General features: G+C 36.8%; 1 protein-coding gene across 6 annotated transcripts in view; it reads right to left on the bottom strand.

The window, feature by feature from the left end:
* LRRC7 (leucine rich repeat containing 7) overlaps window positions 1-24,366 on the bottom strand; it is a 488,385-nt gene extending 464,019 nt beyond the window's left edge. For 3 of the 6 annotated variants that reach the window (XM_037024309.2, XM_073234117.1, XM_037024313.2), the window contains exon 1: window positions 23,641-24,362. In XM_037024309.2, coding sequence (XP_036880204.1) covers window positions 23,641-23,642 — 2 coding nt within the window. In that variant the 5' untranslated portion in view covers window positions 23,643-24,362. Of the gene's footprint in view, window positions 1-23,640 lie in introns of all 6 variants that reach the window. The other 3 variants (XM_073234116.1, XM_037024311.2, XM_037024314.2) reach the window with 2 other exon arrangements.
* Window positions 24,367-24,621: the final 255 nt, after the last annotated feature.

The following is a 24,621-nucleotide window of genomic DNA, read 5'->3' as shown; positions in this document are numbered from 1 at the left end:
GCTATCTGTACAGGTTTCATAATATACCGTAATATATAATTGAAGTGCCATCTGGCAAAGTTAATTGCTGCTGGAATGAGTAATGTGATACACCATTTCACCACATCTGATGCTTAGTGAAGCCAGCACAGGTTGACTTTACATGTGGTAGTGTCCATTGCACTGTTAGAACAACAAAACCACATTAAGGAAAATCATGTAAAGTCAGAAGCTGCAGTAGAATAATTGCTATTGAACAAAAATATGAGCTATCAGGCAGCTGTTGGTCTAGTAGTGTTAACAGCCAAACGTCCTGTGTTTGAAACCAAGCCCTATCCATTACCAGCTCTAGACCTTGGGCAGGTCACCCGGCCTTCTCATGCCTTAACCTTCTTCACTTGAAAAATGAACATGATGATAGTATCTCTTTCATAAGGCAGTTAGGTTTAAATGAATTAGTCCATGTGAAATGTTTAAAGTAGAGCCTGATATATGGCAAACACTAAAAAAAAGTAACAATGATCATTTTTACAAAATTCTCTTTAAGCACAGTGACATCACATCATCATCTATGTATGTTAATATTAAAAGGGAATGTTGTAAAACACCTTCTCATCCTTTAAGATAGTTTAGGTTATACCTCCTCCATGTTGTGTAGGAGTTAGCCAGACAAATGGGGCAAAGGGACTGAGGAGAGAAGCACCATAATGAATGGAAAGTAAATGCAGGATTTGACCAGCTCTAGGTTTTGGAAAGACACCTGTTGGCACTAGAGACTATGACTTAGAGTAGAAATATGGGTGGTAGAGAGAACAGTTAAAATGCTATTAAAATGTTTCAGCCACAGATGATAAGGAACTGGACTAAAGCATTGATAGCAAGAAGAGAAAATCAAGGGTAAACATGAAAACCTGTATGGATAGAGCATGGACAGGACTTATCAATTAATAAATATAGGAAGCTGAGGAGAGGGAAGATTAAATATGTAACCCTGAGAAGCAAATTATAAAAGCAATGCCAAAGGTATTTCAGAACCCTTAGGAGCCATAACAGAACTGTTAGCATAAAAACAGAACCCTCCTAGGGGTTGCTTTGAAGATGAGAATACAATTGTACTATGTACCTGCTTGTATTCTGGAAGGTCTGCCAAATAAAACTGGTCACAGTAAGTGTCAAAAATTATTGTAATCCTTCTGGGAAATAATTTGATAGTATACATAAAGAGGCATAAAACTGCTCATAATCAAACATACAATAATTTTACTTCTAATAAATCTTTTCCATGAGTTTTTTCAATAAGAGGATAAAGAACTATGTACATAAAGCTGTAATTTGGAGATTATGGATACTAGGGAAAATGACTGCATAGCCTGAATGACCTTCAGGAGGAGATTAGTTATGTAGTATATCAACTTCATAGAATGTAATACAGACAGTAAGAATTATGCATTTTCATAATTCCTACCACTTACTGAGTTCACTGTACTAGTCATTTCATAGATTATTTCACTTAACCATCATAATTCTCAACATTAAGTATTGTTATCCCAATTTTACAAGGAAAAAAAAACAGACTGCAGAGAAATTAAGAAAATTTACCAAGGTCACACAGCTAATGAATGGCAAGGGGATTGGATGTTGCCTGTGAATAGGCTGTATTAAGAGATATGGGATCAGTAGTGTGCGGTCATGGTTGTAATAAGCTCCCAGTTTTTGCTTTCAGAGGTGGGAAATAGCAGAACAAGTACTGAAGCTCAGATCAGGTTCATCGGACTACAAAGCCTGTGCTCTGAGCACCAGGCTCCCCAAGTCACATTTAAAGGAGGAGAGATGAACATCATGCATACTATGGTTTCAGCTGTAACCATAGGGCACACAGTAGGCACATGTATTTGTCAAATAAATAAATGAATGGATACCTCATAAAAGGTAAATGAAAGGATACAGGAGAAATGAGAACTGCTGTATTTTATAAGTTTCAAAAATTTCCTTAGATGTAGTTGCAATTTAGTTTTACAAAGAAAGGGCATTTAAAAACAAGTAGATATTAAAGTTAAGGGAAAAGCCTTTTATATGTATTTCATATGACCATGCCTCTTGCTGACACCTTAAACTGTCAGTACATTTTTAAAAAATCAAAGAATAGGTATTGAATATCTACTCTTTGCTTAAGAGTGTAAGTTTGAAATATTCCTTTAAGCACCTGTGAAGTGGTTCTAAAAGCACAATCACATAAAGCATGTGTTAGATATCCAAATACAGTTTTATTATTATTAAAAACACTTAGATTTTACTGTGGGTTTTTTCTGAACTTACATTAGTTTTCACTAACTTGCTTATGTTAGAAAATGATTCTTTATTTTCCAATTAACTAAAATTCCAAAAATAATCAAATTTCTAAATAATCCAAATTATAGAATTCTCATCTTTTATGCTCCATTACTCAGCCTCTATTCCATGCTACATACTACAAAGTAAATAAACTTCATTTTCTGAAAAAACTGATCCTTTGAAAAACCTATATACAAAATCAAACAACATATTAATTAGAATATTTATTGTAAAAAAATTAAAACCTTGATGAAGAATTAAAAGGCAATATTTAAATGTTAGGATTCTTAGGTTTGGATCCTAGCCTGCCTGTTAAGACCTTAAGAAAAAACACTCATCCTCTCTAATCATACATCCACACTTTCTTCAGTTGTAAAATTGGAAAGAAAAGATTTCCTTTCTCCCAGAGATGTTAAGCTTAAATACATGTTGGACATTTACGCCAACATCAATGAAACCATTTATGACCAATGAATAGCATGCCTGATAAATGAAAATGTGAGCTGTTATTGTTAAATCTAAAAGTAAGTCGTTTGACATTTCTATTCCCAATGTAAGTTCTTATATTTCCACGGTGCCCCCAAAATACTCAGCTATGCTTTAGCCAAAATCTTATTAGCAGAAAACTGCCATAAATTTAGTCCTGAACTCACATCAAGCAATCTTCACCCTTTAGACAGAACTTTTACATTGGTGTTTGGCTATCACTAGGTACTTGTAATGACTTAAAACACAAAAGTTATGAAAACAACCAAGTGTTTCCAAAAAGTAAGCTTTTTTGAGAAAAAAAAATGTAATCTGTTCTTTCTGTTTTCCTTTTTACTCTTTTGTTAGGGATCAATAGCCTCTCTGAATTTTTTTATTCTCAGTTCCTTTCCAGTGATGTTCTTGTGTTCTCTTGAATTAGCAGATTTTATACAATGATTTAATTTTACTTAAAACCTTTATTAAATTTGAACATCTGCTCCTTTTTACAGACTGAGGAGATGCGGTCCCTGTGTGTTGGTGTGTGGTTGGGGGAAAGAGGAAAGAGAATGTGAGAGACTCAGGACAACCTATAACACTTACTGGGGCACGTGGCACAAGATAATGTGTTTGCCTTTATTCTCCTGTAGACCACAAGGTGTTCAAGGTAGGGATTAAGTCCATCCCCAGCAGCTGACACAGTGCCTTGCTCATAGGAACCATGATTAGATTTAACATATATTTTTAAGAAGTGCTTATGGAGCAAGAAGAAGGAAAAAAAAAAAGGAAATAAAAGGAAGAATGGCAATACTGAAAGAGATGAGGAAACTTCTTGTATTACTGTGGTAACATGTTAGACCAGCCTTAAAGAAATACTGTATACATAGATAAGATAAATTGGCCAATACTTTATCAATAAAGAATTAAAAATAAGCATTCCTTGCTTCATCTGATTTCTGTTCATTCTAAGTGGATGAAGAAATGGATAGTTAAGTATCATCAATCCTGAATCATAGACTAGATTTCTGGTGAATTTCCAGATAATATGGAAAAATATAGAATCTTTGTCTTGGTGATATTGGGTTATAAAAAAACCCATGGGTTATGGAATCAGAGGGAGTTGCCAAAATACTAAAGATCAGATTTAAATATCTGAGAAAATAGAGTAAGTCCGTCATAGAAATTATCATTTTTATTATGCTTTTGTATAAAGAGATTATTTGAAGATCATATGGTATTATTTCAAAGCATGTATGATTTATGTTTGCTGGACAGAGAGATTTTTCTCTTTACACGTATGAGGAAACCACTGTTCTTCCAAATATCTTCTTACCTTTTACCCCTTTTGTGAGGTGGCTACATAAAATGTTCCCAACATTAGATACTGGTGTGAAAAAATGGAACTAAAATGTATATAAAGTGGAAGCTCTTCTGTGGTGACCGAACACCCCATCCTTTTTTGGCATTGATCATCCCTGTTTTTGTTTCTGCCTGTTTATCTTGAAATCTTTGGGAAGTTTCAAGGAAAAAAACCAAATGATTTCCTTTAACTGCTGGCATGGCATCTTCCTTTTGTATGTTATCCAGAATCGACAATCAGTGATTATATCCTGGCATTTTCATGGGATTTTTTTTCCCATTTCAATTAATAGTTGTCATCCACAGGTAATGAAAATTAAACTTCAAGGTATGTATGGCTAAGGTTTCCTATATTTAAGCAAAATAGCTATAAATTCTAAACACTATCTCTCAATGTAACAACAAATAATGCTACTAATAAATAATTATGATTTTATAGCACCTTACATTTTAAAAACATTTTCATATTTACTCTCTCTCAATCTTTAGATTCTGTGAGAGAATAGAATTTAAAGAAACTACATTTCTAGAAAGATCATACCCACTATTTATTTTTCATATTTGTAGCTCACATTTGATATTACACCTGGACTAATGAACTGGCTCTAACTGGACATGACCTAATAGCCAGACAGCACCTCTGTAGGCAGATACAACTAGTCCATGGCTGGCATTGTCAGGAATAACTGGACACACCCTCAAGTTAGAAACCTGGAACATGGTATCTACCACCTCCTTAATGCTCCAAAGACAATTTTTATATGACATTACAGTCAATTTTATATTAGTGTACCACCTATCATGCCAGTGATTACTAGAAAAGGCTTTCCAATCCTCATTGTTGCTGAAAATTTTTAGAGTACAGTAGGCTTCCTTTGTGCAGAATATATATTCTTGAACTTCTGCAAAGATTGCAAACTGTTTTTAAAATTTCCCAGAGAACTGTTCAGCACAGTTGGCTAATAAAGCAACAATTGTTAGCTGTTGCATTTATTGTTAATATTATTAGACTTTGCTGACTCTGATTGCTGACCAACTCTTTTAAGAGCTATGGAAGAATATAACATAACATGAGAAAAAGAGTAGAGATATAATTTACTCTACTCTTTTTGAGCACCTACCATGTGCTACTAATTTACTGGCTGCTCTATTTACATGATCACATTTAATAATCACAATATCTTACATAGGTACTGTATGCTAAGAACTGGGAGAACAAAAATGAATAATATGCTATTTCTGATGTCATAAGGCTCATCTGGGTTGAAAAGACATAAACAATTAAAATACAGCATAATTAGCCTTTTGATAGAGATATATGCAAATTATTTTAATAACATAGAGGAAAAGCCACTAACTTTCTGGAAGGTCAGGAAGACAAAGATTATACAAAAGCTACATGGAGAAAGTGATATTTTTCTTTTCATATTTTAAAGATATTTTATTAAAAAAAGAAACACCAACCAAAAATAAAACCCAACCCAAGAACTCTTGGTTCTGGGGGTCTGGAAGCAGCTTAGGGCTATGGGGAGGGTGGAACCTGGAAGACAGATAGTGTGGGGGCCTCTGACCCATGGGAGAAAGAGCAAGAGCCTGGGGAACCCAAAAAATGAATAGAAGTTTACCAGTGCTGCTGGCAGATAACATGGCTTAGGGCAAAGCAGTGTGCCTTTTTGGACTGCCTAGTAGCTCAGTATGGCCAGAACAGCAGGGGCACGCAGGAGGGGAGTTAGAGGGGAAGACTGTCTGCATACGTTACCCATGTACAAGGGCATGAGGCAAGGAGTCAGGGCTGGTTTTGAATCAGAAGACCTGTCCTAAGTGGACCTGTATTTCATAGTATCAAGGCCAGAGACTCCATAGAGGTTGGATTGGAGGAAGAAGAATCCAGAGGGAGTGAGGGCCAATCAGGGGCCACTGAAGTGGCAGAGGAGATATAAACAGGTCCTAAGCTGGGGGACCAGTAGTGGAACCAATGAGGGAAAAGAAATTTGAAAACTATTTAGGGATTAGAGATCATAAAACTAGAAGAGAAAGCATATGCTGATAATGAAAGGAAGAAGTAAGAGATTTTAAGTCTGGGTGACTGAATAAGCAATATAAGCACTAATGAAAGAGAAGTGATTCAAGAAGGAAGACATTTCCTATCTACCAGCAAAGTACTCTAAAATATTATAGCACACACACGCTTTAAAAATTTCCCAGACAACAGACAATAAGCTTCTAGATATTCAAATATGCACAATTTATTTCTTCAGGTAAATATACTAAAGGCAAGAAAGACTACCTTCTATAAGTGACATTATTTAGATACATACAGCTGTGAAAAGGGCATGGCAATGTTAGGAGATAACTAGAATCACTGGATTCTGTTTTGTTCCACAGAATTCAGTAAATCCAAGTAAATAGTAAATCCAATTTAACAAAAAGTGGGATTCCTTATGATCTTAGAGTCTATTCCTAAGTAATGGGTAAAGAGCACTATTTTAGAGAAATAAGAACAAATCTTTACATAGTATCCATTGAAGCTTCTAAGTAACCCTTGAAATGCTAGGAATAAATTTAGGTAAAAATGCCTTTTTTTACATTAATAGGTGGATTAAAAAATCTACATTGAAACTAAACTGAAAAGACATTTTATATTTCAGTTACAATAAAAATAAATGACATTTATCAGTTATTGGAATTATTTAAAATAAATGGTATGTGTTATCCAGTCCTCCCCCAATATCTTAGTAGAACATGATTACTTTACAAATATTACACATCAGAAATCAAGGCTCAGAGAAAATGATCTGTCCAGAGTCTCACAGCTGGGGAGACACAGCTCTACAACCTTCTCCGGCCACCTGAAACCAAAGCCCTTGCTCCCAACTACAAATTTTATTGGGACTCAATTTTGTTCAAAATAATCAATAGGTGATGGGATTCAAAATAATCAGTAGAACATATATTCCACTGTGACCTTTGGCAATTCACTGGCACTTTTAGGGGAAGTATTAATTCAATAAAGCAAGTGGTATGAAGACTAGCATTTATTAAGGCCCAACTGGTGATGCTAGGCTCTTGACTTGTTGCTTCGTATTTATTATCCCGTGTAATCTTGAAACACTCCTATGAGGGAGCTTATAATTACTACTGCAGTGGTTCCCATTTTACAGAGAGGAAACAAGATCTTAGGGGACTGGAGGACGCACTGGGCGTACAAAGGTTACAGCTCATGGGTATGGAGTAGAATGGAGATGCATTTGACTACATAGCTAGCATCCTACACGCTGCATCACAGTGCCTCCTTGATGGCATCTGCAAGGTCTCTGGAGAACTCACCTCAGTTTAAACAGTGTGGAGTATCTGTATGAAGGAGCAGAGAATAGGTTTGAGAAAGTTGTAAGTGGAATTTGAAGGCTTGTGGGCTTCACCTTTAGCAGTAGACTTTTCCTAAGCAGTGGAGAACTCTTGGAGATCTCTCAGAAGGAAAATTAATTTTGTGAGGAAGGCATTCACAAAGATTAATTTGACAAATGGGTGAGGGAGATTCAAGTAAGAAAGACCAATTATAATAATATTTTTCAAGTCTTGTACATAAACGTAGAAAGTAAGAAAAAATCTTAGGAGGGTCAATATTTTAAACTGACCAAAATTAAACTAATTTTATTTTGGAATTTTGGTTTATCACTTAATGCAACTGGAGACAGTGAGCCTGTCAGACCAGCTTTTAATATCTCCACTATTTAACAACAGTAGATGTAAGTCTACAATAACCCCCTGTTCTCTATGAATTTGTATTAGAATCCAAAGTCCTTTCATTTTAAGAATAATTTTTGAAAGCAAAGATTTTTATCTAGTTGACATTCACCATATTTGTGGTAAAAGGAACCAAAGGCATCATCTTGTAAATATATAAGGTAAACAATGGGACAGTTTTCTAATTAAAAATTTTAGAAGGATGTCTTTCTTGGTAATAGTTCATACAGTTCTTTCTGAATCCCTGGTGGCTGGCTGTGTCATTCTGACAAGGCCAGTGGTCCTCAATTCACTGGCTGCAAGTGTTTTATCACATATTGTACTTCTAAGAAAGTCTGCTTATTCTTGACATAAGGCTGCAGGCTCTTTGAATGAAAATAAGTATTGACATCCTAGATACTTCCATATATCATGGGAATTCTTTTCATAATTGTGACTTAACTTTTAAGTATATAAATTGCATTCAAGATCCAGATTATCATCTTTTCAAAAGTTTCAGATCTCATCTCACCTGATCTATGCAAATGTTAAATATATCCCTAAAAAAGGATTAAAATATTCCATAACATGAAATTTTCCTTATATAATAACACTTTCCTGCAACACTAGCTTTTCAACAAAAGATGAAAGTACTTTTTCACTCTATAAAGTGTGCATGCTTCCTTTTCTTCTCTTGATTTGGCACAAAGACATTTAATGGTTATTTATTTATTCCTTTCCTAAAAATCATATTTGCTTATAATGTCGGTGAGGATTACATGAGGATGAAATATATAATATGCCTAGATGAGTTCCTGAAATGGTTATAGGTTCCTAAAAATGTTAGCTCCTTTCTTTTCCTTTCATTCCATTTGTACACAAATTCATTTTGAAGCATTTTTGTAAATGTGTTCAAGATTGAACATTTCAAAGGATCAGAAAGATAAAATTGTGGATCAGTATAGCAGTTAACACTCATATGGACCCATATGGACCACCCATATGGACCACAATGTAGAGCATGGTGCTATCTGTACAGTGCTGAAAAAGAATATGATAGCAGAGGCTTCCCACAAGTGATTACTAAGTCAAAATAGGAAAGTAGCAGTTAATCAGGTGAAGAGAGCAGTTAATGAGAATAGCATGTGTAAAGGCCCTGAAGTTATAGGAAACAGGCCTTTTCAAGGCACTGAACAAAGTCAACATTTTTGGACATGTATCGAGTGAAGCTGGAATGTGGATAATAGGCAGACTTGAGGGACTTACAAACAATATTGTGGATTTCTGGTCCTTATTCCAAAAGAAATAGTAAATCAGGAAACTGTTTTCAATGGGGAGAAGATAAGGTAATTCAATTTACATATCCAAAGCATCACTAAGACAATACTGTGCTAGATACTTTTACTTACATTAGTTATTTAATCATCACCACATTTATGTGAAGTGGGTATTCTTATGTTCACTTCAAGGATGAATTTATTGTGATAGAGTTAAAAATAACTTTCCTAAAGTTACCCAGCAAAGGAGTAACAGAAAAAAATTTAAATCCATATTTTTAGTCTGACTGCAATTCAACAATGCATGTCACTAAACCACAGATGCGCCAGCAAAATAAAACTTTGATGGATATTTGATAAAATAAAAATGTCAAGGGCAGAGTGGCAGAAGGCAAAAGTGGTTAAGCAAAAAAGGTAATAAGAATTTTATATTTTCTAAATAAAAGACCTCCTAAATACCCTAAAATATTTCTGTCATATGGGATAATAGAGGAATGAACTTCTGAGAAAATAATCATTCTGTCCACCTTCGTCTCTGAAGCTTTTTTTGCTGATCAGCCCGGAGTCCAAGTTTACAAAGACTGTAACCAGTCTCAACAGAATATTTAGGATGAGGGGACTGAATGATCCCAAGTACAGACAAGCACAAAAACCAAAGCAAACTTAATGAGCTTTATTCAGCAAACTGAGTCTTTTCATCTGCTTCAGATTTTCCTGAAGTTCCGTTTTCTCTACAATTTTGCTTACTTAGCTAGGCACAGAAGATATTTATTAGGAGGCAGAACTGGCAGTCCCAAATACTTTCTGTCTTGGAGAGGCCTCGAATACACACTGATAATTGGTGTGATAGAGCGAAAGCCTCGGGGAGTCTTTCTGTGAATAACATCATCCTCTGACAACTGAAGAAAAAGAAGATGAAGAGCTAATACAGTGCAACCCTATCCGTACTCAGAAAACAATTCAAGGGGCTTTGCTTAACTCTGAATTTCTTGAGAAAGTAAATGATGCCTATATTTTCTTTTAATTTCCCCAGTTGGGGCTAAAATATTTTGCTGTTAAAATAGGAAGTGAGAAATTATAAAACAATTATACTTTGGCACAGTACTTCTTGAGTATAAAACAGTGATTTTCAAACTCAGCAGTCTTACTTGTTTTTGTTTTGTGCACTGGAGTTTTTTGCACAATTTTACTTAATTAAAAGTGGTCCACAATTACAAAAAGGTTTAGAAACCAGTCATCTATAGTGGTGATTGTGTTACTACTCAAACTAGGGGTCCAAGAGGTTTCAGAAGAACACTGAAGGAGGGTAAACATGAATGATCTAATTCATATACTTTTAAAGAATTTAATTAGAAATATTTCCAGTTGTAATGATTCCATCTGTTAACAAAACAAAAAGTAAATTTTTTTGTGAAAATATGGTTTATGAACTAAATAATGGTTATAATCCAAAGTTCAGGATAAAGCAGATATGAACAAAAATAAAATATGTAAGGTTTTAAATATTAAAGGGAATTTCAGATTTTAGCTTTATCAACTGAGTTATCCTGAAAATTCCAAAGTACATCCATTCTTTAAACGTAAATCACTCCACAATCCTCCAGTTTTTCATTAAAAAATTTGATTTCATAACTAAGCATCAGTGTTTAAAAATATAAGAAATTCTATGGTGTACACCTGAAACTAATATATTATGTCAATTATACTTTAACAAAATATATTTTAAAAAGGAATTCTGTTTCCCTGGCTAAAACTGAATTATTGTTAATCTAAATTTCAAGATGAATTTTATTTTTTCCAAGTGCCCCATGCTAGGGAAGCAGCAGGGCAAAAAAAAAAGTAATTTATTTGAGAAATTTGCAAAATACATTTCAACTCCATGAAAGAAGAAAAAAATAAGAATATATTCACAAGTTCTGTATCAAATAGCTCTATATTCTGGCCAGGATTTTAAGAGCAGAAAAGAGAGACCTAGAGAAGTCACAGTTGATGTCCACTGTTGCTATTATCTTTGGCGCCAGTCGGCTTGAAGGCAGTTATGCTAAGGCAGGAAAACTCTTCCAGAGTATAAATGCTAATGACACTACCCAAGAGGCAGACAATGATTTGGAAAGAGTCTGAGTTCCTAATGACACCAATGATACCAGCGAGGACGTCTGTCCATTCATTATCTTGCCAGGCCACCTTTGGTTGTATGACTTGGTTTGGCCAACGGAATGTGAATGGACATAAAATATGCTGTCTGTAAGCAGAAGCTTCCATTGAACTTGAGGGGGGCAATTTGGCCTCTTGCTCCTGCCCTATGTTAGGAGAACAGCACATTCAGAAAAGTCTACTCTTTTAGCCTGAATACTGGAGAAGACTGGGTGAGCAGAACCCAGCAGAATGGCTACTGCATCACACCTCTGTAAGTCTGTGGTTGTCAGCCACTAAGTTGTTTTGGGTTGTTAGCTACCACTGCAAACGCTAACTTGAAGGGATAAGAACTACCATACTCAGGTAAGCCACGAATAGCAACTGAACACGTTCCTAAATAAGGTGTCCGTAATAAGTATACGAATAAAGGATTATCACCTTACTTATGTATACACTCTCTGGGGAACAATTTACAGTGTGTCTTAACTGACAGAATTTAGAACTAGGAAATTACAAAGGTGAAGGCTTGAACAAAGGGACTGCATGAGATAACTTGCAAAAGTGTGTGGCCCTGCCCAGAGAAGTCCACAGGGTGGACACTTGAGTAGCTACAAGACTACACGAGGCTGCAGAGTACTTGAGATAGGTTGTCTGAAACAAACTATTCCAATGGTTAGCACCCTTGTTCTCATTTCAGGGAACCAAATATAAAAGGACCAGAAGCAAATTGTTCTTTCCAATTTTAAAACATAATGGAAAGAGATGAAAGAAATTAATATTCAGAAGGAATGGATAGGCATTAATATTTTCTTTTCATACCAAAAATTAATTAGAAGAAAATCAAGATGGTAATATAAAGTGAGTCACACTTGTGCATACCCAATCATCATTTATTTGAAAACTTTTTTTCTTAAAAAGAAGCTTGAATTATTTTCCTCACAAAAGTATCTACTACATGTCCAATAATTTTATATAGGGGTATTTAGTTTTATAAATTGATGCTCTGATTCATACTTCCTCAACATGTCAACCAGTTACTTAGTTTCCTTCATATATAGTATTATAGTTGTACTTGAATACCTCTCTCTCCAGGATTCTCCAGAAAATAATGTACCTCCATGTATTCAATTGTTCCTGCCAGAAATCTTGGAATAATCCTTGATACCTCACTTTTTCTCACTACCTATTTCCTACTATCAGTTCAGCAATGAAACCTATAGGTTCTACAAAGCATATTTCAGTTCTGTCTACCTCTTTCCATTTCCACTACCAAAATCCTAACCCAAAACACCTTAATCTTTTGCCCAATCTATTGTAAACATCACCTAATGTATAAATCCCCACTTGTACTCTGGCCTTCTTCTAATGCATTAAAAAAACAGGAGCTCAAGTGATCATTAAAAAAATATCAATCAGTTCACACTATTCTTCTGTTTAAAAATGTTTAATGATTTCACATAGGGTAGAGAATAAAAATCTCATATTCTTATCCTCATTGTCCTGAGATGATCTAGCTCATGCCTGTCTCATATTAGGTCATTCTCCCTCTCTTCCCTACTATCCAGCCAGATTGACCTCTCAAATTACACCGTACTTTTTCCAATCACACCTCCCTCCAATACACCATCTTCTCCTGACTCAGAGTCTGCACACCATTTTCATGGCCTGACATTCTCCTGCTACCTCTGTCTGTCATCCTTGAGGTCTTATTTAAATGTCATTTCATAAGAGATGCTACTTTTTCTGCTCAGACCCCTGTTATATCCACTCTTTTTTTTGTCCTTTTTATCTCTTATTACAACTTGAAATTATATATGTGTGGAGTGATTTGTTTGTCTGCCTACCCCATTAACCTGTAAGTACCGTGAAAACAAGGGTCACCTTTGTAATCAGGCCTTACCTGCACCTAGCCTGGCACAGAGTAATAGCACATAAATATTCAGAATGAATGAATAAATTCATGAATTTGAGTAAAATTTGTTAAACTGAGAAAATGTTGCAGATCCCAATGGATATGGTAAATTTTTATTATAAATATTGTCCCAACAAACTACTGAATGAGAAAATACATATCACCCCACTTCTGTGATTCATACATTACTGTGTCATGCAAGAACAGCAACAGAGTTCTCAGACTTCTAGTATTTCAAATATTCATGTACACAAAATTACAAATTGAGAAAGTCAAAGTGCTTGAAAGCTATAAAACTTCCTCTGATCTGTGTATTTTTTTAAATACAGTTATGTTAATTGTTATAATTTTAATGAGTCATAAAATATAAAAAATGTTTATATTAAAACCTAAATTAAAGAAAGGCATGTTCATATAACATCCCTGTAATTGTGACACCATAAGTTGACATCAGGATTCCACTTTCAGTAGATTTCACTCAATGAATTTGAGAGGTTAAAAAGGCTAGGTTATCTTCAGTAACAAACAATCTCCCCAAAAGTTAACACAACACTTTTTTGTTTCTTGCTTGTGCTCTATGCTGAGTGCATGTGTGCAGGGACTTTACATAGTGTAGTTGTTCAGGAACAGGCTGATGGAGACTCCAGTGTGACAAATGCTTGTGTAATTGTGTATTCCATTGGGGGAAGAGAAAATAGCACACTAGGTCACAAATTGTTCTACTCTTAAGAGAGACTTTTCACTTTTGGTCCTATTGCACTGGTCAAAATAAGCCATATGCCGTGCATGCCTAATTTCTAAGAGGGCCTGGGAAGTACAGTCCTGCCACGGTCTCAGAAAGGAAAGTGAAGCTGAGGGGAGCCATGCTAATGGCTACAAGAGTGACTTAGAGGCATTCAAAAGCATCAATGAAACCACTTATTTTTTTCTTCATTATGCTGTGAGCTAGTTTGCTAGGGATTAAAAGAAAAATCAAGTGAGTCATTATATATGTACTAGTTTTGGAGACAGGCATTTAAACAAGCAATTACTTGATGCTAGGAATGAAGCATATTCTCACATTGAACTATCCTGAAAAAAATGACTTAGAGTGCTCTCTGGGTGATCACACAAATTACACAATTTTAAAGATTTGAACATTTAAAAAAAGGGGATTGTTTATAAAAAAGGGGGATTAAGGAACTCCAAAGTTTCATTAAACTATATTCATATTCCATATATTATTTCATTCAACTAAGCACTCTAAAATGAATTTACCAACTTAACATTGATCTTTACTCAGCTTAAGGGTAAATTCCTCCTTTGCCTCAGACCTGAAAGGGAGTGAAAAGCCTTCAAGGAGCACCTTAGAGATTTCGTTGCCTTCCTTCTCAGTCTAAATACTAGAAGCTATTATATTACTATTTATCATATGAGCCCATCAGACTATAATTCTTGACTTTCCAATAAAATATCCTAAATTCTATACCAAAAATATACTCTTCTTTCCACTGCCAAACAATATTCAAAACACTAAATGACATTTAAAACAAGAAAATATTCATCCCTATTTCCAGATTCCAAATTCAACTTTCTTTTTTCTGTATTCCTGTTTTTCACACATGATCCTATAAAGAAATTCAAAGGAAAAAGGGGAAAAAGATTTAAGAACATATTTGTTTCTGAAAATTATCAATAACTTTACACATGAAAAAAAGACATGTATCCTTAAGGTTTGGGGCTGTCCTGGTCACCCGCAGAGCCAAAAGGAGTGACAAGTACATCTCCCAGACTGACAGCAAAGAGAGGGACATGTTATTCCCATAACAGTCACCATATCCCACCTATCAGGGCAGGATTTATGCTAACTCAGGAGTATCAGAAAAGGTATACACCTTGCTAACTGCTATAGAACACAATTATCCCTGGCCTGGCTCAGAGAGTGTACTTAGGGCAGGATACATAATAAGAATGTACGTGGGCTAAGAACTTGACATACATACAATTATATATTGGAAAACCAGATGTGAAATGCTGCTTATACAAACCTTGTTCTAACCTTTATATTCACCACTAGACTTTAAGATAAACCACATTCTCAATTATCTATTGTGGTCCTAGTTTTTCCTACATATTTTCATAAATGGGCATGGACCCCAGCTCAATAAAGACAGTGATCCTGTTAATCCAGGTATTTATTAACTATTAATAAAGCTTATTTTCTTTATGATTCTTCTATAGAAAATAAATACACAATGCAGTTGTAGTAGTTTCTTCCTGTGCCAAAGTACAAAAATACCTCACCTTTGTACCTTTCCTCCCTTGTTCATGTCTCACTTTGGTGTCTACTGGGCTTGTATTTCAGCAGCTTGCTTTTGGTCTGCAGGAAGCAAACCTTACATGTATCAGGTAGAAAAAGCAAACAAGCCAACAAGGAGGCAAGCACAAAATACCCTTTCTCCTTCTATTACACGTCTCTACAACAGGTCTTTAAATAAAATGAGATAAGTTGAAAGATAACATCAGTATTATTATAGAAGTAATTTAAACCATGGACTGTTGAAGGTTGACATCTTGTCTTATCTTTAACACCAAGTTTTAGGACATTCGGATTTTGTCATGTAAAATGGTGTGTGGGATTACATCCACAGATACAGAAATATGTTCCGTTCTATCACACCCACGAGTCCTAGAACAGTACCCTGAAAGCTGGCATGAATAAGAATCATTCTGCAAATGAAAAGCATAGCTCATGTGCTGATCTGCAGTGCACTGAGTTAGTCATCACAGGTTTTCTTCACTTTTAAACATTGTTGTTGTACCAAGAAGTCTTAATTTACCTTTTAAAGAGCGTTACTAGATATGACTGTGCAAGTATGTCTGTTACCTTTTAAAGAGCGTTATTAGATATGACTACATAAGTATGTCTGATCAATACTTCTGTTTTAGATATTTCTATATGTCACTGTTTATAAACCAGATACATATTTTAAGACCTGTACATCATAATATCAAAAATCCTTTATATTTATTGCTAATATGTTTCGGCAATAAGTTAAAATCATTTTACCCTAAGTCTCATAGTAACCAAAGTTTCTAGATAAAATCGACTTAGGATTTTCGGATTAGAAAAAACATGAAATGAGAAGCATTTATTTCAAATTTGTCTAATGAAAGAAGAGAGAAGTTTAACAAATATACATAAACAGATATTCAGCAGTAAGAGGGAACTTATTATTTCAAAGAATCCTTCAACATCTAACTTTATAAGGTAAAAAAAATTGCATAGAAATGAGTATGTTTCACAAATTCCAGCTGTATCATATTTCATTTTCTTGATTACAATGTTTTCCTAACTAATATTTAAGGAAACATTTTATAGAAAAGCCCAAACGTACTTTAAACCATTCGTGTTTTCTGGTAAGAAAATTCATTTACTGATCTTTAATGAACTTAACAAACTTAGAAGAGAATTCATTTATTTGAAGTGAATTGAACATTGCTCCATCATCTAATATATACTTAGTTGGCACTATATTAAGAAGATGAATAATTTAAAAGAACATTTTAATTTTCATTAGAAAGGATATAGTATTCACATTTAGAATGCTTTAATATTAGTGAAATTAATTCCATATTTCTTACATAAAGGTATCTTTTTAAAAATAGATCCTTAATAGATGTTATAGCATTAGACTGCCTAGACAGTCAAATCAAAGTGGAAAGATAAGGCAATTGTCCAAAAACTTAGGCCAAATAAAAACTCAGGCCAAAATCCAGGCCCAAAGTGAAATGAGAAAGACATGTATTTTGGGTAGGGTCATATTGGCTGGCTTCATTAACTAGATTTATTGGTTTATGGTTCTTTTCCCTATTTCCCTTTGCTCTGGTATAAGGGACTCCAGTAGTTTCAAGGGTGTGATTTTACTGGCAGTCTGGGAGCCAAGAGATCTCACCCTTTTTCTGTTTTTCTCACTAATAGTTGTGTGACCTTGACATTTAAAACCTTGAGCAAGAAAGCAAACTTAGCTGGTCTCAGTTTCCCCTTTTGTAAAATAAGACCCTATGAAGTCCTTTCCATCTCTGAACTTCTGGAATAGTAAGATCACACCTATGTGTGTGGTGTGTCTGTGTGTGTACTATAAAATAGAGCAATTACAGCTGTATGGTTATGTGTGTGGTATGCCCAGTGTTCAACAATATGGTATTACCCTAAGGACATCACTAATATTTAATGATCACTTGAAGTTTAAATAGGTATTTGATTTAATTACAATAGCTTTTATAATTGTCTTAAGAAATTAATCACACTTGATGTATGGAAGAAAATTTTTTTCACATCTTAAATTACACTGACTCAGAATAACACTGGAGTAAATATTCAAGGTAATACTAGTGCTCAAAATATGTGGTCTGAGGTACCTTGCCATTACTATACATGGCTCTGCAAGATGCCTACTCATGGTAAGAACTGCAGTGGTGAACGCATAGCAGCAGAACACTTAAACACTTACTACTCAAGAAGTCTAATTATTTGCACCTTTACATTATTTTAGTTAAACCACTTGTGTCACATTTAATTCTTTAAATTCAGCTGACACATTTTAGCTGTATGTCCATTACTCTTTTAGTGCAACAAATGCCTTCATAACACTTAGGCCCTATCTCAGTAAGGTACACTTCTTGCTTTTCCTTCCATTACCAAATAATTTGATAATGCAAGCCAGCCATCTATAGAATATGTTCCCTCTTACGTAACAATATCCTTATCTCTTTCAGTATAATAGCATAAAAATCAACAATTTTTTTCTTGGTGAATTAAGTCAAACAGCTCTTTTCCAACTGTCTTCCCCATCTTTAACTCTGCTAGCTCAGTATTTCACAGCACCACCTCCTTTTTCTCCCTATGATAATCTCATAACAATACTGATAATAATTACACCAACAGTATTTTTTTATGATGAAAATTACAGTACTCACTCATTCTCAAACTACTTTATCTCTTGAAAAGCACAAAATTTAATTCTCTCCATCTGAACAGACACAAACATCTACACATGTATTCTACAAGTTCCTTGGTCTTAACAGCTTTGTTATGTTACTACCTTGGGCATGGTATCACTATTTCCTGATGTTAAATATGCTCGAAACCTTACTGAATTTCATGTAGAGGCAAAAATACCTTGGTAGAACTGAAGAGACTGCATCGTTAAGAAACCAGTAAATGACTTCTTTAAACAATGTAAGCATCTACTCCATTGTTGAAATATTTAAACAGTTCATGTCAAAGCTAATATAAATATCAATACTTCATCTCTGGTAGCTACTATTGCTTTCATGTGTATTCAAGCAAAATAACATTTTGTATAGGGATTTTAAGTAATTTATCAAGCAGCGAGCAATGTAGTGAAAATGAGTGTATACAGGAATTCCTTTGGGTTATTAAGTTTATTAATTTTTCCATGTGTCATTGAATGACCAATGATGATTTTTCTATTATGATTAGTAACCTACATAGCATGTATGATACCTCTTTAGAGGCTTATATATCAAATATATCATCATAGTTTCAAAATAGACATGACAGCTATTGACTCAAAACTTGCTTTATTGAAAACTCCCTTAATGTACTTTTATGTGACAGATTATAATATATTAAACTCACTTAATTTATTAAATTTATAATTTATTAAATGTTCCCAACATGAATTAATTATGCTAGGGAGATAAGCAGCAGTGTCTTCTGTACTTATGTTAAACGATGGTCACAAAAGTGATGTGGTGCATTATTGTCAACTATATATGTAGATGACTTTGAAAGCCTGGTTCAAAATATTAAATTTTCATTATTAATTAGGAAATAATTCTATATGCTATAGACTTCAGTCACTTAATAAGCATCAACTTATGCCTATGAAAGAGAGGGCATGGTATAACCAAACCTGGGCTTAAACCTTTATCTCTTTCATAGTTGTCATATGGATATGTTACTTTTGTCTTTGAACCTCAATTTTCTAATCTTTCAAATGGTGAGAATAATGCTTCTTACAGGGCTATTTTTAAGTATGGCTCCTGACTCATGGTAGGTGTTTAGTAACTGCTAGTTATTGTTAAAATTATGATTACAGTTCATGCACTATGGTAAGGGAAGCAAGATGACAAGAGATGGTTCCTGATCACAAAAGGTCATGGATTTATGAACAAATCACTTAATTCCAAGATAAAACATGATATATTTAATTATTTAAATAGCATACCTTAAAAATATACTATGCCATCACTATACACAACCATACATATTAGTATAGAAAAAGTGATATATACCAAAAAGTTTATGTGGCATTCTTCTAAAATGTCCAAATCACTTTTCATTTACCACTTTGTCTTATCATTTGCGATGTGCTGATATTACAAATCAGCAACTTTTACAATATCATGAAAAGAGACTGATTTATTATTACCAAAGATCACATGCTAATTCCAGAAGTACCCAGGTTTTCTTACTCCTTTTTCAATGCCTCAGAATAACTCAGTAGAGTATGTCCTAAAAAACATCAATGTTTGTAATAATCCAAATCTGATTTACAAAACATGGCAAAAGCTTCATAAAGGTAGTATTGTAATTGATTTGGGGCCACCATCTTTCAATCATTTTTTATTTATAGTGCCACTTTTCATTCCGAGTTTTCTTGACAATTCAGGAATTAGTATTTTAACGCATTTACAAAACCTCCCATCTATGCACCTCCTTTTTGCTTTTATATTTCCTCAAAATGGAATGTAACTGCTACACTATAGGGTCAAGCTGCTATTCAAATACTAAAATTCAATTTTTTTAAATCCTGAGGCATAAAAAAACCTTCCAGTGAATATGGATGTAGCCCTAGATTAAAGACATGTAAAGTGAAACTTCAGGGTTCTCAAAAGATACTAGAATCATCTCCAATATATCTTTTCTTGGAGATATGAATTATTTGATGGTCAAATGGCTTGGCAAAAACTAAAGGTCTGTTCAATGTCACAGATTTGAATGAATGGTTTCCCCTGAAATCATATTGCAAATTTACATGAATAACTAGACTCTCCCACAAAAGAATGTGGATGATACCCTACAAAGTAGTCATTGTTACCAGAAAGAACAAAATACTCCAAATAGTGTCTTTTACTGATAGTGTGGTTGTTATAATTGTTATACTCAATGAATAGCATATATTCTCTAAATGAAGAAATGTACAAAAGTTATGAAATAATTTCTGTGAAGAAAGAAAATGTACTAAGAATCCAGAGATAACTCAGATGGCAATTTATCAATAGTTGGTAATTTTTTGTGTACTCTTCTAATTTGGGTATGGAATGAAGTTATAATATCATGGAATATATGATCTGTCTTTATGTGGAGGCTACAATCACAAGGAGATAAAATTATAAATAAGTCTATTTTGTTATGACAATTAAAACATAATATCTTCACATTTTCAACATTTTTAAAAGTGGGCATTTTAAGTCATGATTAAAAACACCAGGTTTTTATATCAAGAATTATTATATACTATGAACTGCAAATAACAGAGATCTAAGAAATATCCCTGGTATTGACATCATGTGGATAATGTAGTTAATGACTTTCATAAGCAACAAAAATTTATAGTGATATCAACTTGATCTTTACAATTAAAAAATCCAAAGTGAATAAAATTAGACATACAAAAACTGTATGTTTTGTTCTGTATTTCATAGAGGAAGCAGAAAAAAATAAAAGCTTACAAAAAAAAGTGGAATGAGATTTTAATTAAGAAAATTTTAATGCCAGCCTAAAGCAGTGCTAAAATTCTTAATAAAACATGGCTACTGTAACTGAACCAGGTTTATTTCTTTAAGAACTTGTTTCTAATTCTGAAGCTGCATGTGTGCAGGCACACATGTTGGAGAATATAAGGGCTGCCATGGTAAGTACACATCTTTTCTTGGACATTTGAATTATTTTTTAAAATGTATAAAGAAGTCTCACTTCAAAATATGTCATAGAAACTGACTCTGCTTTCCCTACCATAACATATTAGTATGATGCAATGCAGCATACGACAGAAATAGCCCACATTTAAAAAACTTCAGCCCATTAAGATGGCTTATAAAACATGGAGTGAAAAATGAAATTAGAAATCTCCAGTCAGGTAACTAATTGAATAGTGGGCCTAGAACAACTTCTACTGCCAATAAACTAATAAATAATCACACCTCAGGACAGACCTGGGACATCTCTAGGAGTCCAAACGCAAGCATCGCTAAACACCATCCTCAATATACTTTAGTCGAATGACTAATTTTTAAGGAAAGAAAAAACCAGCTACATTCCTACTTTGACATTCTTTTTGCGGTGTGATCAGTGTTTCCAAGAAGCAGGGATTTGCCTCTGCTCTGCTGTCTCTTGCAAAAAGAACTCACGGTGGTTTTCTTAGAGTCAGCTCAACGACGCCTGGATGGAGGCGTGACACTTGGACTGGGGAGGTGGCGGAAATCTGTTGCGAATAGCAGCAGGTTCTGAAGCGCTGGAAAACCCACGTGTGCAGGGGCTGGAGAACTTTTCCACCACGTCTCCCAGAAGGAACGCCGCACTTTTAAATAGGGGGCTAGCTAGAGCGGGGCATATAGGGTAGGAGCTGGGCGGTAAGAGAGACGTGCTGGGCAGAGGAGAAGGTCAATCAATCCCTTTACAGGTAACCACCTGTGTTTCTCTGCCGCATCTGCCCGCCCCCGGTCAACTTCATTATTTTTCCCCTCTTGTCGGAGGACTTAAGCAACCAGGATGCTGAGCATCTCATAGGCTAAGCCTGGAACAAAGAAAATCGAGTTCCTAATACTGTATCTCTCGCGTTGAAGAGATCACGTGTTCTGCTTTCGCTAGAATGCACTCTTCTCGCCCACGCTAAAAAACCCTATTGTGCTTAGAAATTTTGCCCAGCTTAAAATACTCTCGCATAGAAATTGCTTTTCATCTATCAAGAGAGCCACACTTCAACGTATACAGGTACACATATTTACGTGTTGACCCAGTTACCGCTGCAGGTAAATCCTATGTGTTCAAAGTGTACTGGGAAAGTAATAGAAAAAAGCAGGTGGAGGACCTTTATGATTCACTAACCTCTCCCTCCCCCCTGCCATTTCCCTTTAAAGGAGAACTTCGACAGGAAGGTGGGAGTCGCATATGGGTTCCTTTCTGAAGCCGATTCCCAGGAGCTGTGAAAGTGACCCCTTCCCTTCTCCTCCTGACGCTGTGCCGCTCGCTTGCTTTGTGACTTGGTGGGGAGGAGACGTGAGGGAGAGGGCGGAGGCGGGTCTTTTATTCAGCTCTGATGGCCAGGAAGTACTATAATGAAGCAATTTTTGCAGCCATCTCTGAATGGTGTGAATATGAAGTCACACAATTTTTAAAAGCATTCCGTAGTCTCCCTCCCCTTGCTCTTGACTCTGCAAACAGTAAGACTAGAGACCTTCGGGAGGTAATCTAATTGTCTGTGAGCTAGGGTGTCATGATTATCCTAATGTTAATATCCTTCCTTCCAGGTAGGATCCGAAACTAGTCCTGCAGCCTTAATGACTCTAAGACGAGGACTCAAAATGCTTAAGGGGCCCAGTACTGGTCCTGGGAATAGTGTAGGTTCACCAGCTGTCTTGCAACACAAAGGAGATGTGTGGGCAGGAGTTGTCTGGCTTAGGGAAGGGAGGCATCCTTCTCCCTGACTCCCAGGAAAGCCTCCACTCCATTGCTCCCCCACTTCTTTCTGTCCTCCAATCTGTCATACTCTTTCTTCCTCTCCATCCCCCTAAACCCCACCCTTTCCCTTCAATCCCCATTGGCATAAAGATCTCCTAATTGTATTTTCAAGCAATTAGACATCAAATAGTACTGGTACACCTTCCAAGAAAAAGGGACAAATGAGACCTGCCACAAGTGTGTGTGTGTGTGTGTGTGTGTGTGTGTGTGTGTGTGTGTGTGTGTGTGTGTTTGTGTGTGTGTGTGTGTGTGTGTAAGAGAGAGAATCAAACCAGCGCTTCATCCTTCAGACACCTCCGGGAAAAAGCTGACTGGAGATAAACCCAAGATAATAATGGGAAGCTAAGACTAACCTCAGCAGCATCAGTGGTCCCAGCACCAGCGCCCAACACTCGTTCTTTACCTTTCCTTTTCGCATGCAGTATATAACCCTGTAGGGTCTCCAGGCAACCCAGGCCCCGCGGTGCTCCCATGCACCCACATTGCTAGTACCCCATTTCCAAAAGCCCGGTAACCTACCACTTCCCCGCCGCCTCCACGGGCCGCGGCGCGAGCAGCTCCCAGCGAGCGCTGAAGGCTCCAGTCCTCCCGCCCCCGCCCCCGCTCCCCACTCCGCCCCCGGCCGCTTGGGTCCCACACCTCGGGCGCTCACGAGAGGCGAGGCCCCCGCAGCCCCCTTGGCCACAGAGCAAGAGTGTCCTACTCACATCGCCAGCGGAAGAAACTGCCCATGAGGTTCCAGAGAGAGTAGATCGTGCTGCTGCCGAGGATTATTCCTTAAAGTGTTCGGGGGTCCGCAGTGGAGTGGGCACGAGGGTCCTCGGAGGAGGAAGAGAGGAGGGGTGGAGGAAGAGGAGGCAAAAGAGGGGACTCCAGGCAGGTGTCACGTTAGACCATGATGCAGGTGCCCTTCAGGTGGACAGCCGGCAGGTTCCGGCGGGAAGCGGCCGAAGGGAAGCCCAAGGCGCTGGCGGGGGAGGCAGGAGCGCATCCACTCCCAGCCTCTGTCTGCCCTGCGCGCCGCGCTAGCGACCGCAGCACCAGCGGCGGCAGCGGTGGCGGAGGCGCAGCTCTCTCCCCACCCCCAGAAGGCTCTACAGACAATAAATCCCGGGCGAAGAGACGAGCAGAAGGAGAATCGGGCACCCGGCTCTGTAATACCACCTGCCCGCTGCCGCACCTCTGCTGGGCGAGGATCCCCGGGGACCAGGGCGCAGCGGGTGGCTCGGAGGGGCCGTGCGCTCCGGAGGCTGCAGGCGACGGCGGTGGCCTGAGTGGGCTGCCGCAGGTCCCTCCGGCAGGAACCCGCTGCCCAGGGGCGGTGTGTCCGTGGATTCAAGCTCGGGGTTCGTCCGGAGTGGGGTCCTCCTCGGTGCAGTGGCTCGGCGCTCAGGTGCCAGGATTGGCAGGAGAGGAGGCACTGCTCGTGGCTCTTGGCTGTGTTTCCCCGCTTTCCCCGCCCCCTCTCTTTTCCCCACCCCCTTTTCCGACGACACCCGCTGCAGCTGCTTCAAAGTGTGAAAAATGTCAAGGAGATTTTCCAGCGATAGGAGAGGGTGACCACGTTCACTGCCCTCGACCCCTTTTTGAGATCCTTGCCTGATCCTCTGACCTCTATTCGGGTTCCCCAGGTGAGGAGAAAAATCCCAGTCCCGCGGAGAATTGAAAGGCTTGCCTTCTCTCGGCTC

This window comes from Manis javanica, chromosome 4 (genome assembly GCF_040802235.1).
Source record: "Manis javanica isolate MJ-LG chromosome 4, MJ_LKY, whole genome shotgun sequence".
NCBI lineage: Eukaryota > Metazoa > Chordata > Mammalia > Pholidota > Manidae > Manis > Manis javanica.
This window is presented reverse-complemented; position numbering and strand designations above follow the sequence as displayed.